Raw genomic sequence first — 17,795 nt, 5'->3', positions numbered from 1 at the left:
AATGTATTGGGGGGGGGGGCCTGAAAACCAGTCAGTATCTGGTGTGACCACCATTTGCTTCACGCAGTGCAACACATCTCCTTCGCATCCCTCTCTTATCCCCCTGATAACCATAAAAGTGTTAAAAAAAATTAAAGAGACAGTGTAAAAATAAAATAAAAAAAGGAAAATAAATAATTAAAAAATAAAATAATCAAAGCACCCCTGTCCCTCCGTGCTCATGCACAAAGACAAATACAAGCATCAGTCTCGTGTCGTATGTAAACAGCAATTGCACCATGTATGTGAGATATCACCGCAAACATCAGATCGAGGGCAGTAATTCTAATCTAATCTAAAGGCTTTTAAAGTCTTCAAAAAATGTACGTAGTATGTCGCCGCTGCTTGGGCGCACGTAATTTTAAAGTATTTCATGTTTGGCATCTATTTACTCGGTGTAAGATCATATTTTATATTTTACCAAACAGTTGGGAAATATATTGTGTTTTTGTGCATTATAATTCAAAGAAGTGTATTTTTTCCAAAAAATGTGCGTTTGAAAAACCACTGCACAAATATTGTTTGGCAACAAAAAATTGCAGCACTCACCATTTTATTCTCTAGAGCCTCTGCTTTAAAAATATATATATAATGTTTTGGTAGCATTAGTGATAATATACATCATGTGAAATAAATATAATCAATTCATCAAAACAAACTAAAATGTGAATAATAAGTATTATGAATAAAAAAGTCCTTAATCGTGATCCAAAATAAGGTGCTCAGGTGCTGAAGGTAATACAAAGTGCTTCAAAGTGATAGGTGACCCCTCTCGGTTCCCCACTCACCAAATTGCCAAAATTTTTGAGCCTTGAAATTATATTGCACATAAGCCCTCTTTGCCAGGATCTCAAAGGTGTTTCTCCATATAACCTTGGATAAGGGTAGGTATAGATCCGCCTCCATATCCACCGTTAAAAAATACAAAGGCCGAACATAGTGAAGTATGTTTAAACTATTTATTAAGCTTCACAAGCCAAAAACATACTTAGAAACAAAAATTGGTATAAGCGCATATACAAAATGCCTCGTGTAGGCAGCGCTTGGCGTGCGTTCCACGACCAGGAAGTGCCTGACCGGAAGTGACGTTCCGTCTCGTCCGTAACCCGAAATTACGTCAACGCGTTTCGCCGTCCTCCACGGCGTTTACAAAGACATAATTTCCTGTTTACGGACTCTATTTATATTGTTGCCATACCACTCGTCATATCCGGATTTAGCTTTATATCTATTATATATTGCTCAAAACCTTTTGGAATTTGGCACTTCATATTGAATCATATATTATGATCCCATTAAAAGGGAAAGATTTAATAAAAAATATGTTAATTATTATATGACGGTTATTACGTCCGGGCATTGCTTACTGTTTACAATCGGCTCTGTAACTTTATAAAACACACCAAGATACAAAACAAAAATTAAAATCACTGCTCTCTAACACTAAGATTACTGGCAAAATAATGATTATGCCAGCAATTGTTAATAAAAATAAGATTATATAAAATATAAAATATATAAATATTTATTACAGGATAAAGTTCATCAATCAATAGATACTAAATGGATATTGATATAAATGGGAAATATATCCCATCTAACAATTTATATCAATATCCATTTAGTATCTATTGATTGATGAACTTTATCCTGTAATAAATATTTATATATTTTATATTTTATATAATCTTATTTTTAATAACAATCACCTATCACTTTGAAGCACTTTGTATTACCTTCAGCACCTGAGCACCTTATTTTGGATCATGATTAAGGACTTTTTTATTCATAATACTTATTCACATTTTAGTTTGTTTTGATGAATTGATTATATTTATTTCACATGATGTATATTATCACTAATGCTAGCGCTGCTTAATTTTTGTTTTTAATATTATCCTAAGATTTGCTTAGTGTTGCAGCTGCTGCATACCATTTATGCACTTTGTATATATAATTTTTTATACTCTTTATATATTTCACATATTTATTGACTCACTTATTCAGCTGATCTACCAGCACGGGTATTAATTTAGTTTTTTCATATAATGTTTTGGGGCTCAAAGTAAATTTCTAGCATATAAAAAAATGTATATTTTTTTCATGTAAACAAAGTGTCAGAAAAGGCTTGGTCTTCAGGTGGTTAGAAGAGTGGGTGATGTGTGGCTTAAGCTTCTAATATTGGAAATAAAATGCCAGGACAGTTTAAAAAACCCCAAATGACCCCTTTTTGGAAAGTAGACACCCCATAGTATTTGCTGAGAGGCATGTTGAACCCAAGGAATATTATATTTTTTGCTAGGAGTTTCTGGAAAATAACAAAAAAAATATTTTTCTTACTTAAATTATATATTGCTCACACATGCCATGGGTATATGTGGAATTACACCCCAAAATACATTCTGCTGCTGCACCTGAGTATGGGGATACCACATTTGAGAGAATTTTGTGAGTCTAGCCATGTATAGGACGCCAAAATCCAATAAGCATCTTTAAGCTTTTAAAGGGCGTTATTTCCTTATTACACTTCACTTCCTGACTGCCTATCACAAGTTTGGAGGCCATGAAATGCCAAGATAGTACAACTCCCCCCCCCCCCCCCAATTACCCCTTTTTGCAATGTAGACACCCCAAGGTATTTGCTAAGAGGCATGGTGAGTGTTTTGCAGATGTCATTTGTTGCCACAATTTTATTTTGTGGGGGAAAACGAAGAAAGAAGACAAAAATTTATTTTTTTCAAATTTCAAAAACTTGTGACAAACAATGAGATCTGCAAACTACTCACCATGCTTCTTATCAAATTCCCAGCGGTGTCTTTATTAGGAAAAGGGGCTCTTTGAGGGGGGGTTGTGCTATATTGGCATTTCAGGGCCTCCAAAACTGTGATAGGTAGTGAGGAAGTGAAAGAGCAATCTACACCCTTTGAGAGCCTGAAGAGGTGATTGGTTTTCGGCACCCGTACGCGGCTAGGCTCCCAAAAAGTCTCTCACAAGTAGTATCCCCATACTCAGGAGAAGAAACAGTATGTATTTTGGGTTGTAATTCCACATATACCTATGGCATGTGTGAGCAATATATCACTTGACAACTTTGTGTTAAAAAATATTTTCTCTTTGTGATTTTCTAGAAACTTCCATGAGCTCAACATACCTCTCAGCAAATTCCTTAAGGTGTCTTCTTTCCAAAAAGGGCTCATTTGGGGGGTAGAAATGGGATAGGAAGTCAGTAAGTAAAAGCTGTGTAAACACCAGTATATATACCCTAGTTTGTAGACGCTATAACTTTTGCTCAAACCAATCAATATACACTTATTTGGATTTTTTAGCAAAGACATGTAGCTGTATACATTCTGGCCTGGTCTTGTTTTTGTTTATATTGCAAAAAAATAAAAATCCCAGTGGAATACCACCAAAAGAAAGCTATATTTTTGTGAAAAAAGGACATAAATTGTGTTTGGGTACAATGTTGCATGACCGCGCAATTACCAGTTAAAGTAGCACAGTGCCAAATAGCAAAAAATGCTCTGGTCAGGAAGATGGTAAAACCTTCCAGGGGTCAAGTGGTTAAGAAGCGGTTCCTTTCAGTAAGAGTGGTTAAAGTGTATAAGTAATCCTTTCTTTTTTTGTTTAGACTAGTGAAAGGTTAAAACCCCGTCAAGTTATTTTTGCTGTCTGTGTCCTGCTGGGGAAATAATTATATTCTCCAGTATATATACTTTGGAGAAATTTCCTTTCTTATCTCTTTCCTGGGGATGTGAAAGGAAATTTCTCCAAAGTGAACAAGATTTCAATGTTAGAGGGTCTCCATTTTAGGATTTCCCCTCACCTCTGATGACACCGATCTAGTGGCAAATTACATAAATGGATAAAGGGGGGTAAATCTCCATAGCTGGGAGTACAGACAGCAATAAAAACTTACTGGACTCTAACCATTTCTTACTCTATCCAAACCTTCAAAAAACATTTTTTACTTTACATATACTTTAGGTTGAATAATACTTTATAGTTTAGCTCAACATGTCTTTTAAACTAAGTGGTCTAGTAAGTTTATAACATTGTGGACTATAAAAAATGCAATGAAATTTGACAAACTTTATAGTTACCCTTTATAAAAAGGTTTTGTCTGGAATTGGGCTTTTAATTGCCTAAAACAAAAACCATAGTTTCTCTCTACATCTGTCCATTTATTATTTGGAGCCTTACCTATGCTGACATTACCCATAGCAAATTGTTTTCCAGGTAATGTTGCCAAAAATGTTGCATGGGAAAAATTGGCTGGAGCTAAGTTTATCGATTGACCCCTGTTCTTTCCCATAGTCACATCTATCTTTTTATTGACACAGCTCTCAAATAATCCTGCAATGACAAGCTTTTCTCTTTTTGCCAGCATCAGGAGTCATTTCTTTTTACAATTCACAGATTTGTAGTAATGGCCAGTTGATACCGATTACCAGCTTGAATGTATGAATGTATTTTATCTACAAAGATATTTAACTCAACTTTTTAAAAATTAACTTATTTGATTAAAATGATCCGGCGTCTACATTTTTCAGTGCAAAGGAGGTTTAAGTTGATGGTGCTGTCCCTCCTATTGTTTACCTTTGCCATGCATTTTGCTCTAGACATTTTTTCTTTTTCTACAACAGTTTCTTGCCCATGTCCATCTCAAAATCATCTCAGAGCCAAAACACATTTGGTCCAGAAGATGCCAATTGTAAGGACACTGCAAGATTTTAGTGGCAGCAATGGATCTTCAGTGGATGGAAGTCAGATGTTGAAGACTTTAGAAATAAGCCTAAATGTTCAGAAAAAAGCAACAAAAAGATACCAAGGATCAAAGCTGGCATCTCTTTTCAAGAACCCACTATACAATACCCTAATGCCAACCATCAAAGAGGAGGACAAGCTATTCAGAGTGAACACAGAGGAGAGATTTACCCTGAAAAGCAGTGGAAGTGACGAGTGGTAAGTTGCCATTGTATAATGTTTAAATAATTATTGAATGTCCAGAATGGTTAATATGATCATGCAAGGGCAAGTTCTGACACTACTGTATGTTTAAATTATTTATATAATTTATATATTGACTTGAAACCCATCTGTAAGTACAAACTGTCTTTGAATAGCACTGGCCTATTTTAATAGGACAAAACAATGTGAAAAGTGTAGTAATCTGTAGCAACATTCATCTTTTATTTCTCTGGTTTTCGGAAAAGTGGGATTTGCTTGACTGATTAAAGATTTAAGTTGTGTATAATAATATTTGTTCCTTGTACTACTTTATTAATTATACCCAGGTCCCTGCGTGTGGATGAGCAATTGTGTCTGAGTTTGGTTAATTTCAGACTATTTCACAGCTATCAGAGTAGAGATTTAGACACAGGGGTGCAAACAGATCTATGTCCCAAGGAGAGTACACGTGGAAGATTATGGAATGGCTCAGGTGTAGTTCTAAGATACTTTAGTGCAGCATCTCTTGAGAACCTGAAAATTCTCTGGAGCAACAGATGTGGACATTACAGGGTGCATCAGAAGAAGTGTGTCTTGTTGTGAGAAGATGCACCCCATAGGTTGACGTATGTATCATGTAAGTTGCTAATTGTCTATTTAATAAATGTTTTTAATAATCACTACACTCAGATGCATCCTCTGCTATCCATATACATTTTCACAGCTAACATGCAAGGGATTGTCAAATAAGGTAATAGGGGGGCCAGAGATTGTCATGGGGGATATGTACCAGTGCAATACATGTTTTCAATTACATGCTTAGGAGATGCCTTTAAGCTGTACGTGGCATTCCAGAATAGTACAATTCTCGCAGACAACATCAGTGATACAGTATTCTGACATCACATATTTTCCATGTGTAAATAATTTTTTACTTTTACATTTAGTTTGGCCTAAATACAGCAGCAGAACCCCAATCTTATTTAGTACAACTTGGAAAGAAAGGTTTTTCAGATATTTTTGGCTTCAACACCTGATTGTTTTTGATTCTAGTGATAATTTGTTTTTGATCTAGCAGTAATAAACCTGAAAAGGAGCCACAAAAAGTTTAAAAGCTATGAGAAAGCTTTGCTCCTTAACCGTTCATTTACCACAGTGAGGCAGCCATTCTGTGTAGAATCATGTACTTGAACGTGATTTGACACTTCAAAGTCTGGGGCGTGTGCACACTGCCAGCGTCCCACTTCCACTGTGGTTGGACACAGCGGGAGCCAATCAGCAGGTCCAGCTATTCGATGTCCGCCGGGACCCACCGATCGTTCAGGGCAAAAGCAGAACAGCAGTCTGCCTGTGTAGACAAGGCAGATTGTCATTCTGTCAGAAGGGAAGGTACTGATCCTGTGTTTCTGCTAAGCAGGAGCACAGATCTTTGCCTTCCCCTAGTCAAAGCACCTCTCCACAGTTAGTAAGCACAACTTAGGAAAACATTTAACCCTTTGATCACTCCTGATGTTAACCCCTTCCTTGCTAGTGTCATTAGTACAGTAACAGTGCATATTTTTTAGCACTGATCACTGTATTAGTGTCACTTGTCCCCAATAAGTGTCAAAAGTGTCAGTTAGGTGTCTGATTTGTTTGCCGCAATATCGCAGTCCTGCTAAAAGTCACTCATTGCCGCCATTATCTCATAGTTTGTAGACACTATAACTTTTGCGCAAACCCATCAATATATGCCTATTGGGATTTTGTTTACCAAAAATATGTAGCAGAATACATATTGGCCTAAACTGATTAAGACATTTGATTTTTTACATTTTGTATTGGGTATGTTTTATAGGAGAAAGTAAAAAATATTGTTTTTTTCTTTCAAAATTGTCGGACGTTTTTTGTTAATAGTGCAAAAAATAAAAAACGCAGAGGTGATCAAATACCACCGCTCTTTTGTGGGGAAAAAAAGACAAGAATTGTATTTGCATACAGCATTGCATGACTGTGCAATTGTCAGTTAAAGTAACGCAGTGCCGTATCACAAATATTGGCCTGGTTACCTTCCAGGGCTGAAGTGGTTAAAAGGATTTTTGTCTCTACATATCTGAGCACTTTGGTATGGCACATAATAAATTGCACGCCAGCATGGGAATACAAAAAAAAGGGAAAACTGTTTAGTGTATAATTAACCCAGCTATAAATGTGTACTTACTGTATGTGTTAGGGGGTGATAATGCTCTTCCCCCATGTTCAAAAATCTGCTTGTAAATCACGCTGTCACATGCTTTCCCAAAGAATCAAATAAATCTCTGTGTTAATGCACATTGCCTAGGAATATTACACTGTTTTCACAAAAAAAGTCCTTTAACTAATTTGCATCTGCAACAATTAGGAAATATTCCCTGCGAAAAAACATATGCAGCCATTATCAATGCGGTGCATCTGGATAGGCTGTCAAAACATAAATTGCAGCCAGCAAAAAATAGAAATATGCTTTTTTTAAAAACACACATTTAGCTTGTTATGACTGTAAACATAGTACCCAGATGTGTGACCCAAAAGAAAAAGGACCACCCAATTCTACCAATACACAATATCAAAAAAATTAAAAAAATAAATAAAAAAAATTAAAAATAAAATGTATCCATCATATAAAGTGACTCAGTAAGGGTCCTTTCACACTGTCCATTCCATCGTCGGACTAAGTTCTGCTCAGCAGGGGATCGATCTGCCGATCCCCGCTGAGCAGGCGGATGACAGCTCCGTCTCTTCTCTGTGTGCAGAGACGGAGCTGACAGATCCCCGCTTTCCTCTATGGGGAGTCAGATGAGAATGGACCGCCTGTCCGTTCTCATCCTATCCATTCCGCCAGACGGATGGAAAATTGGGTTTCCATCCGTCCGGATTTGAAGGACAGGATCGGATCGGATCGGATGGCAGCGGGTATCAGCTGAGATGTCTCCGCTGACATCCGCTGCCCCATAGGGATGCATGGGGCATTCGATAAGGTCCGCCTGAAAAACTGACAGGCGGATCTGATCAGATCGTTAGTGTGAAAGGGGCCTTAAAAGAAAAAACTGTGACAAGCATACTAATAACAATAAAGTTAAAAAATAACATCTAGTGTTATATGAAGTGCATAAAATAATAAACTAATGTCCATATAAAACAAAAAAAAATGTCAGGGTTTGTCAAAACAATATAGATTTGGTGAATATCCACTTCAAATAGTCTTCATGCCACACCAAGTGAAAAAGTGCCACCGCTTCCCCATTAGATGTAAACTCACCAAAACTATTTGTCTCACATTCACATGCTCTGCAAATACACTTGTTCAACCAAGAGGTTAAATACTCCTTTAGCAGCAATCTCCAGCTTAAGTAAGGTGACCCCAAACCAAGTGCTCATACAGGGGAAGATAAAAACAGAGCTCAGAGAGTGCAATATATTTGACCAAACACTTTATATAAAAACAACCAACAAACATTCCACTCACATTTTTCCAAATTAAAAGAGCATTGCAAATTGGTAGTACTGCTGTATAACTGTCATTAGTCAGTCCCAATGGACTCTACACTTGGTAAGTGTAATCTCACCCGATCGTTTCTTCCTGCCAGAATGTCACTTCTAGTTGACCATGATACATCATTTCCTGGTGTCGTACAGCCACGTCCCAACACATTTTGTCGTCCCGACTTTGTCCAGGAATGACTGTAAACAACTTACATAGAGAGGCTGTAAAGAAGCCACAGGACAAATATCAGCACTCAGGAGCATTATAATGCACAAACCCTTCCCTGCCCCCAATCCTAAATATCCCAAGATAGAAAGCATTTTTCAACCTAAAGGATATTTGGTGAAAAGTTTATTTCTACTTTAAGAGACCTGTATCTACAAGCCCTACATTAATCTACCCCAGGCACTTTTCCAACAGCATTCAACAACACAACAAACCCCCACCATTAGCCATTCTAAGCCACCTGACCAAAGTTTAAAGGCTAAGAAGTGCTATATTGGTAAGTATTTTCTATTACTGCAAATGGCTGCATTCCTTTGCTGTGAATGAGTTTGGTTCACCACAAACACAACCTTGACCCAGTATTTCAGTATTTTATTAGGCCCAACAGTAGGCCCTTAGAGTTTCTGTCAGTACATTTTATTAATACCTGTTTTCCTGTTGGGGAGATTCATTCTCACTTCCTGTTCATTAGACACTCCCCTAGCTAGCTCAGGGAGTGAGAGAAAATCACCCCAGGGTGGCCACATTTGGTATCAAAAACCTGATATTTTTATTGCTGTCTTTGTCCCTGTCCTGGTGACACCTGCCACCAATAGCAATAATAAAAAAAATAATAATCAAGGTTGTTTTTCTTTCTCTCTTTTCAACAATAAAGTTTAAATTTAAAGCTCAAACTTTTCCTTTCAGTTTTAGGGTGGACATTAGAAACTCTGTCAAGTTTTTAGTGACTTCTGTGTCCCATTAGGGACATTCACTCTCTCTATTTGTCCTGGTAACCATTGTCATCAGGAAGGAAAGTAACCAAAAATTAAAAATGATGAGTTTTCACTAGAACAACCATCTTAGTGGGACAATTGTTTAGTGACAGTTTAGTTTGAGGATTTTCCTTCACTTTGAGGAGATTTTCTTTGCTTTTGTGTGTGAAGAACAGGAATTGATGGGAAATTCCCCCAGTGGGGCGGGTACAGATGGAAAAAAAATGCTGACTGGGTTTAACCATTTTCTTTGCTATCTATCTAAAATATAGAAGAAACGTTTTGGCTTTAAATATACTTTGAAAATTGGTGTCATTAAAGTCTGCGGGGAAAATAATCTACATGCTATTTACTCTGCAGTATGGTGGCTTAGGTACAATCAGAAACGGGGCCAGTCTAAGGAAGAATGGTTATTTTGTGAGGCATTTAGCGCCCCAATGGACAGCCGATAGGTTGTAGGTAAGAGCCACTATTGGGTAGATGTGTGGAAGTGTGATAGACTTTTTCAAAGTACATACAGTACGCATCAATGAAATAAAACTTTAGTTAGAGAAAAGCAGACGTTTATGCGTGAACTCCAATGAGGAAACAGGATGCAACCCTAAATATAATTTTGTAAAAAAATGATTAACGTTGCCTTCTATACTACTGTATCTTACTTTATTCAGATACACTTATGTTTTTTTCACAATGATGACAAAGGTTGCCCCCTTGTCATCAGTCAAAAACACCAGTGCAGCAGGTGTTTTGGTGAAGATATGGTAACGTGTGCTTGGACTTCATGCATCTGCTCTTTATATGGCTCCCAACCTCTCCAAACATGCCGATAGCACACAGGGTCCACTCTCCAGTTTGTCCATGACACTTAACTTCCTGATATAATCAAAAAAAATCAGAAAAAACTGAGTGATTGGTAATAAACGATAAATACACAATTAATGGCAAAAAAAAACGAAATAAGGGTGTCATCATGCAATAAATATATAGTAGCAACCATATAAACAATAAATGTAAAGTAATAAACAGCACCTTGTATCTTACTCAATGATAAGTAAATTAAAGTGACCATGTGCATACAACCGTGACAAAAAATCTCCCCACACTTGCTCGATAGTAGACTCTCAATCATCAAAAAATTTAAAATATAACAGTAAAAAACTGAATAAAGTGACTAGTGAAAAGTGGCTCAGTGCAAATAATTCAGTTTGGAAAAAAAAATAATAATTCCATAATTCAGAAAAAAGTCACATGTAAAAAGTGACTCAGTGCTAGTACAAAAATATTCCATATAAGTGCACATACATATATATATACACAGTATATATATATATATATATATATATATATATATATATATATATATATATAAGAAAAGTGATATAAAAGGTGACTCAGTGCTTATATAAAAAAAGTCCACATAGGTGCACATATAAAAAGTCTTTGATATTCTCCAAAATGTGGCTGGTGTAAGTGATAAATCACTCATGCTCCCCTCACTCCTCTGTAGCTTAGAGGATGTAGCTCATATAAGTATCCACTGATGGACCCCAACTTCTATACGTATCCACTGAAGGGCCCATGTACCGTAGACAGTGTGCATAAATGTATGCTCAGGATATGTAGGAAGAAGAGAGGGGCTCACATGGGGAAGTAAAATCTTAAAATCCAAAACGTTTATTAAAAACATACTCACACTGGTAAAATCAATACATGCAATAAAGAAGATCAATTCCTCTGCTTTCCGGGTGGACTAAGCGTGCTTCCGGAATGTGATGCGTTCTAAATTCCGGAAGTGCGTTCCACAAGGGCGGAAATGATGCAATGATGCTCTACACGTTTCGTCGATGTGACATCATCAGGAGCATTGCAGCCCGCCTTTGTACTGTAATTCTTACGGTAATGAGGTCCTTAAGTCCTAGCTCAATTATTTTTAGAAAGCCAATTCCAGTTCTTCTAATTTGTCATTTTAACTACTGCATAGATCCCTTATTGTATCAATATTCAGCAACTCCTGTTCAGAGGTGTCTTAATACGCCCCCATTTGCAAGACTGTGCTAAGCTCATCTTGCCTGACTTGTGCTGGATAGAATAGATTTTGTCCTGGGTGCATCCTAATTATTACCTTATGTTCAACCTATTTACATTTTACAAACATATCAGTTCAATTTCATCTAAAACTAGGTTAGCACAGGAGGCAATGAGATCGGACATATCCCGATCTGAAGCCATATATGTTACAAACCCCTCAATGCAAACTTTCACAAAGTGGCTCCAAGCTCAAGAGTCACTTGATAAATGTGTCCTTTACAAAGCACAAAATAAAGGTCTCTTTCAAAAACAGGCATACTGGGCAGAGATTTAGAAAGTTGGAAAATTATTAGCACATACCATCAGTTCTCAGCAACCCAAAACATGTAATGATGTTTCTGGAAACCTTTATACAAGCTCCAGTGCCATACCTTAAGCCTCATGTCACTCTTAAATTCATATTTAGGGGCTTTGGCTTTTTTGCCAAAGCCCCTCAATTCAACTCAGCCTATGTGCCATGCCCACATAGGCTTTTACCAGAGTTTAGGACTAGGAGCAGTAGAGTTTAGAGGTAGTCAAAGCTCCTCTCTTGACCGCAGAAGAATCATGTTCAGAAGAGGAGCTTTTGGGCATAAAAAATGTGAAACACTCCTAAACGTGCATAAACACACCTAAACTCTAGGCGCGTTTAGAACTTCAGCATGGCCAGAATAAATTAAAATTATGGCCAATGAAATAAAGAAATTCCTAAACACCAAATGAGGCTAAACTCTGCTAAACTAACCTAAACTGATTTAATAAAAATGCAGCTTAGGTGAATTTTTAAAGCAGATTTTCTCCTATCAGGAGAAACAGCGTTTACAATAAACCAGTGTGCATTGAGCCTTAATGTTTTTACAAGCTTATAATAAAACCTATATGCTTTGACTCTTGCCACTTTTTCAAATAGAGACGTTTCTCCATTACATTCCACTACCCTAGCTCTCTATAAAGGCTCAATCCATCTTAGGTTCCCCAATAACCTTAAAAGAGCTAGACACTGGCATCATGGGCTTTCCAAACTGTAAGTCCCCTGGGACAGAAGGCATCCCCATTGAAGTACTGTATATAAACACTTTAAATCAGTTCTTCTTCCTCCATTTCTGGATGCTCCTAACAGTGCTCTAAAGGTCTCTTACCAGACTCTATGTATGAGGATACAGTGATAGTACTCTCTAAGAAAAGTAAAAAAATCCACTCTCACCTGATTCATATCAGCCTTTTAACAACTGATATCAAAATCTTAGCCAAGGCACTGGCAAAGGGACTACCCAAAGTGATCCAAAACAATATATACCCAAATCCAAAAGGGTTTATGCCTTGTAAATCCACAGCACCCAACATATGTACAGTTTTTCGAAATATGCAAATCCCGATAAACAACCCTGGTAATAGAGCCCTATTAACATTGGATATAACCAAAGAGTTTGATAGTTTAGAATAGGAGTATTTATGGGGCTAGCCTGAACAGCTTTGGCTTCAGCCCCATCTTTATAAAATGGGTAAATCTTTTATATGCCAAGCCAAGGGCAAAGATCTTGGTCAAAAACTCAGGGATGTCTGCTATCCCCCCTCCTATTTGCCATAGTTATAGAACCACTAGTGGCAGCATTGAGAGGATGAGGAAAAGGTGGCATTAAATGCCAATGATACCCTTCTATTTCTGTCTGACACCCAGGCTTCCCTTACCAGGGCAATGGTACAGATGCTGATGAAATTTGACTTCTCTGATCTCATGGTTAACTGGGACAAATCAATGCTTATCCTATTAGACCCCCTTCCTAAGCCCCTACAAGGAACCCTCTCCCATCTCAAAGTGGTCCAACAAATCACTTACCTAGGAATCCACATCTCTCCTTCCATAGACCATTACATAGACCTCAGTTTATCTCCCCTCCTTTACTCTCTTAGAGCCAAATGCAGCACATGGTGCAAACATCCTTAGTCAGTGGTTAGTAGTAGGGATGAAAAGTTCGTTTCGACCAGAACAACCGAACTTCCCAAAAGTTCGGCCCGGATTTCAGAACCCCATTGAAATCAATGGGACCCGAACTTCAGTAATCAAAAAACACCATTTTGAAGCCCTAAAACCCAATAAATGCCCCTAAAAAGTGCCTATGGTTCTGGGTCATGCCCCAGGGACTATTAATCACACAAAAAAAGTTCTTAAAAATTGTCATTTTTGATAGAGAGCCAATTATTGAAAAAATTATTGAAAAAAAAAAAGAGATTTCTTTGGATTTAGTGTCTGCGGGGTCTAAAAAGTAAATAAAAAGAATAGTAGCGCAAAAAGTCACTGGATGTGGCTTTTAAAATGTAAAACAATAAAATCATACATAAAAAGGGTGTTGCTGAAAACACTCTCATAAGGGTATAAAAGTCCTTTAAAGTCCATAGACCGTCCAGGAATGAGTGATGTTACTACTGGATCACCTTTTTTGTCCACCACCAAGTGTCACACCAAGGGGTCAGCAGAAATGGCAACTCACCAGATAAAGTGGCTCAGGTGTTCTCACACAAGAGCAAAATGAGCAGATATCCAAGATACAGATGATGGGTGTAGACAAACGACCTGGATATGTCACCGCTGCACACACTTAATCAGACCTCCTTTCCACAAATGTCCCTCAGCATAGTGATCACTTCAAAAGTATACCTTTGGTTGTTTACTCTCCAAAATGTGGTCATTTTGTGGGTGTTTCTACTGTCCTGGTGCTCCAGGGTCTCTTTCAATCATCTGCCCTTCCTCTATTCACTGATCCTGTATCATTCATGGAAGATGTACTGTAGGATGGCTTCTTTGAATGGTGGAGCTGTATATATACCCCTATACAGAAGTTCAGATGTTATGCCTGCCTCCAAAGACGCCCAAAAAATGCCCAAAAAAACCGCCTGCAACAAAAATGCCCAGGTGTGAAAGTAGCGAAGCCACTATCCTGCTCTACTGCAATTCTAATAGAAACTATCTTTTTTCTTTGGCGGTCACCCTGACATGGAAGGGTTTGGTCACCCTGCCATAGCAGTCAGAGTCAGTTAACCCTACACTACACTACGGTGACACTTAACACTTTTTCTACAGAAACTAGATTATTAAATCTAACTATAGTGGAAAATAGTACCCTAACTACATTAGATCTCCCTTTCCTCACACTAATAATTGCTAAATGACACTTTGAAGCAGGAGTAACAGAACTGCTTCCACTCTCTTCCACATTCCTGTATTACAATGTTAGAGATTTGGCGGGGCTGTGTTATATACTGGGGGGCGTATTCACTACTGATTGGCCTCTGGACCCCCTAGTCACTCCAATCACATTCCTAGCATCCTCCTGCCCCCTCAATTGGCTTTTACTGATGGTTCTGGTCCAATCACGGGCTTTTAAAGCCCAGTTCCTGTCCCATCGCATTTTGGTCGGTGCTGGTTGCCGAATTCCAAACTTTTTCAGCAAAAAGTTTGAAACTCCGCCGAATTTCTAACAGTCAATGTTTGGGTCGAACCGATGGTCGACCCGAACCGTTTGATCGTCCCTAGTTAGTAGGATACATCTGGTTAAAATTATATTGATGCTTCATATACTTTACTTATTACACCACTGCCTCTTATGAATCTAATTTCCAATGTTCAGAAAAATCAATAGCATATTCCAGGGCCTGATATGGAAAAAGAGACAACCCAGACTATTATTTGGAACCTTACAGTTTCAAAAAGAACTGGGAGGCCTATCCACCCCCAAGCTTCGATCGTACTTCTTGGCCTTTTAATTACAGCACTTCACAAGCTGAGACCTTAAGGATGCTCATTCCTCAGCATATGCACTAACTAAATATCTACTGGGAGGACACAATTTGGTCCGCGCTCCCGGGAAACGTCCCAATTGACCAAAACCTTCTCCCAGCACCCCAAATTACACTTAATGGAAAATATCTGGGAGATATCAAAGAAGATAATATGCACTGAGGGCTCTACTAGATAAACCCCTAAATTAAAAAATTATCTTTTGCCTGAGCTTTCTAAATTTCTAGGTTTCACACCTGAAAAACTGCTGGTATCACTGATCTTTCTCAATTATATGCTGAAGGAGAACTTAAAGCATAAGTTCACCTTGTGAACGTGTTACATTTTACCCCCATATTTAGGGTGCAACATCTAACATGTTCAGCATCTGTCTCCTCTCCCCCCAATCCCCCCTCTATGTAACAGTGAGCCAGAGACCTTGTTCTCGAACCCACTTTCACAAATTGAAAATGGTTCCGTGAATGAATAAACTACAAGTGCTGTCATTCTTTGCGGCTGACGGCTTGTTGTTCTCAATGAACTACCAGGGCACTGGTGAGCAGTAGTTCATTGATCTTCCTGTTATTCAGTAACTGCCTGCCTGTATCGGAGGTACAGACAGACAGCTACACAGGAGCCTGACACTGCACCTGTGATCTGCACACTTTACCTGCAAAAAAAAATGTACATTATTTGTTTTTTAAAGGTGAACTTATCCTTTAATTTGTTTCAGCACTTGCAGTCTGAGTTCCTATTGCAGAAAAGATCATTTTATCCATGGTCATCATGGACTACAGGCCCAATTTGGAAAACTGGTCCCTGTGGTTGGTAATACTACAATCCTAGCAAGGCTGCGATACTTTTTTGGTACCAAGGGCCTTATATCATCACTTTAGTAATCTGGGTACTATACCCAAGGTTTTTGTTTGTTGTTTTGTTACTGGTGTTGTTTTCTGGTGTTGTGCGTAACACCTTGCCAGTCTTAGTTTGTCTGTCTTTGTAAAACCAAAAACGTTTTTTAAAAAAAAAACTGATTATTAAAAAAAATTAAGCCTTTTTTACAGCCAGGGGGCAGTAAAAATAGACAATTGAGTGGTGGGTTTACTGCCCCTGACCACCCAGCTGCAAGTTGAAGTGTATGTAAACCCTCACCTTGTAAAACAACCCATTAAGTTTAAAATATAAATGAAAGGCAAACCATTTGTGTATAAATATATAAAAAAAAATTAAAAATTAAAAAAAACTTTTTTCCCTTTTTTCAAAGTGATTACTTTCCCTCTGTTCTCAGCTGCATAATAGCTAGGGGAGTAGAAACAGCAGTACACTGATCTTACCAGTGAAAGGCTGTGAAGGGTAGGGGTGTCAGGACAAGTCTGATCATTGGAGGAGAACAGTGTGAGTTCCCATCATAGCTAGAGAACTGACCTGCTTAGAGTGGTCAGCTTTTGTTAGAGAAGCAGAGGGACTGACGGAAACACTAAGGATGTCACATAAAGGAAGCAGTACAAAGAGAATAGGATACTTTTTAATACATGCACATGGTACAGGAGTCACATATCAGGAATACGAAATATTGGGTTTACATATTCTTTAACATGGCCAGCAGCTTTGTTAGTACTCACTACCATGGTTGCGGTGCAGTAAAATTGATACAACAGTACCGCAGCCAAATGCAACCCATTTGAGTAAATGGGACTGCACCGCAACCGTCAGTCAAATACTAGGCTTGCTGTTGCAGTGTGATATTCCCATTAAAAATAACTGGTTGCGGAAAAAAATTATAATCTTTAAGGCTGACCTTACCAAAGTCAAGCAAACACTGGCAGGGACAGCAATGCAAACTGAGTAAAAATATTTTGAGCTAGGGGCGTGGTCTGGACATGGCCGGCTGAGGACGTCTTTCTGCTGAGCTCCGTGCCTTTCCTCCCCAGCCCGACTAAAATCAGCCTTGGCAGTGAGATATGCGGACGTCCAAGAAGAGGAAAACCAAGGGGACCTCTGGAGGAGCCGGGACATCGACGAAGTCGCGTCCCTCGGGGGAGATACAGCGCTTTTTTGTGGCTTCCCAACCCTCTTCTCCCGTGGGCAATATGGCGGCGGTGGAGAGCCCTGGGCCATCTGGCGGGAACGACATGGCGGCCTCCCCTGCGTCCTCAGCAGATACAGCTCTGATCACTCCTGCAGCCTTCCGCCCGTTGCCGACCGGCATGGTTCCATCGCTGGGCATGGATGAGGAATTGCGGACTATTTTACGCTCTCTGCCTAGCACGCGGGACATTGAATCTATTGTCGGCCGCCTGGAGGCTGTGCACCGGCGGGAGGTGCAACAAGTGCGGAAGGAGGTGCAACAGGTGGCGGACAGGGTGTCCTCCGGAGAAGCGGCGTTGTCCGCTATGGATGCTCGCCTTCTGGCTGTGGAGCGGACCCAGGCAGCACACAGGGACACTGCCATGGCCATGCAACTTCACATGGAGGACATGGA

The 17,795-nt window shown here is 38.8% G+C and overlaps 1 protein-coding gene across 2 annotated transcripts in view; it reads left to right on the top strand.

Moving 5' to 3' along the window:
* The first annotated feature begins 4,394 nt into the window (after positions 1-4,394).
* Positions 4,395-17,795, top strand: part of LOC309562062 (extracellular serine/threonine protein kinase FAM20C-like) — a 126,356-nt gene continuing 112,955 nt past the window's right edge. Inside the window, exon 1 of one of the 2 annotated variants that reach the window (XM_082266176.1) lies at positions 4,395-5,004. In XM_082266176.1, coding sequence (XP_082122302.1) covers positions 4,568-5,004 — 437 coding nt within the window. In that variant the 5' untranslated portion in view covers positions 4,395-4,567. The remainder of the gene's footprint in view (positions 5,005-17,795) is intronic. The other variant, XM_082266177.1, reaches the window with a different exon arrangement.

Source organism: Pelophylax lessonae (genome assembly GCF_965119305.1).
Source record: "Pelophylax lessonae genome assembly, chromosome: 8".
Taxonomy (NCBI): domain Eukaryota; kingdom Metazoa; phylum Chordata; class Amphibia; order Anura; family Ranidae; genus Pelophylax; species Pelophylax lessonae.
This window is presented reverse-complemented; position numbering and strand designations above follow the sequence as displayed.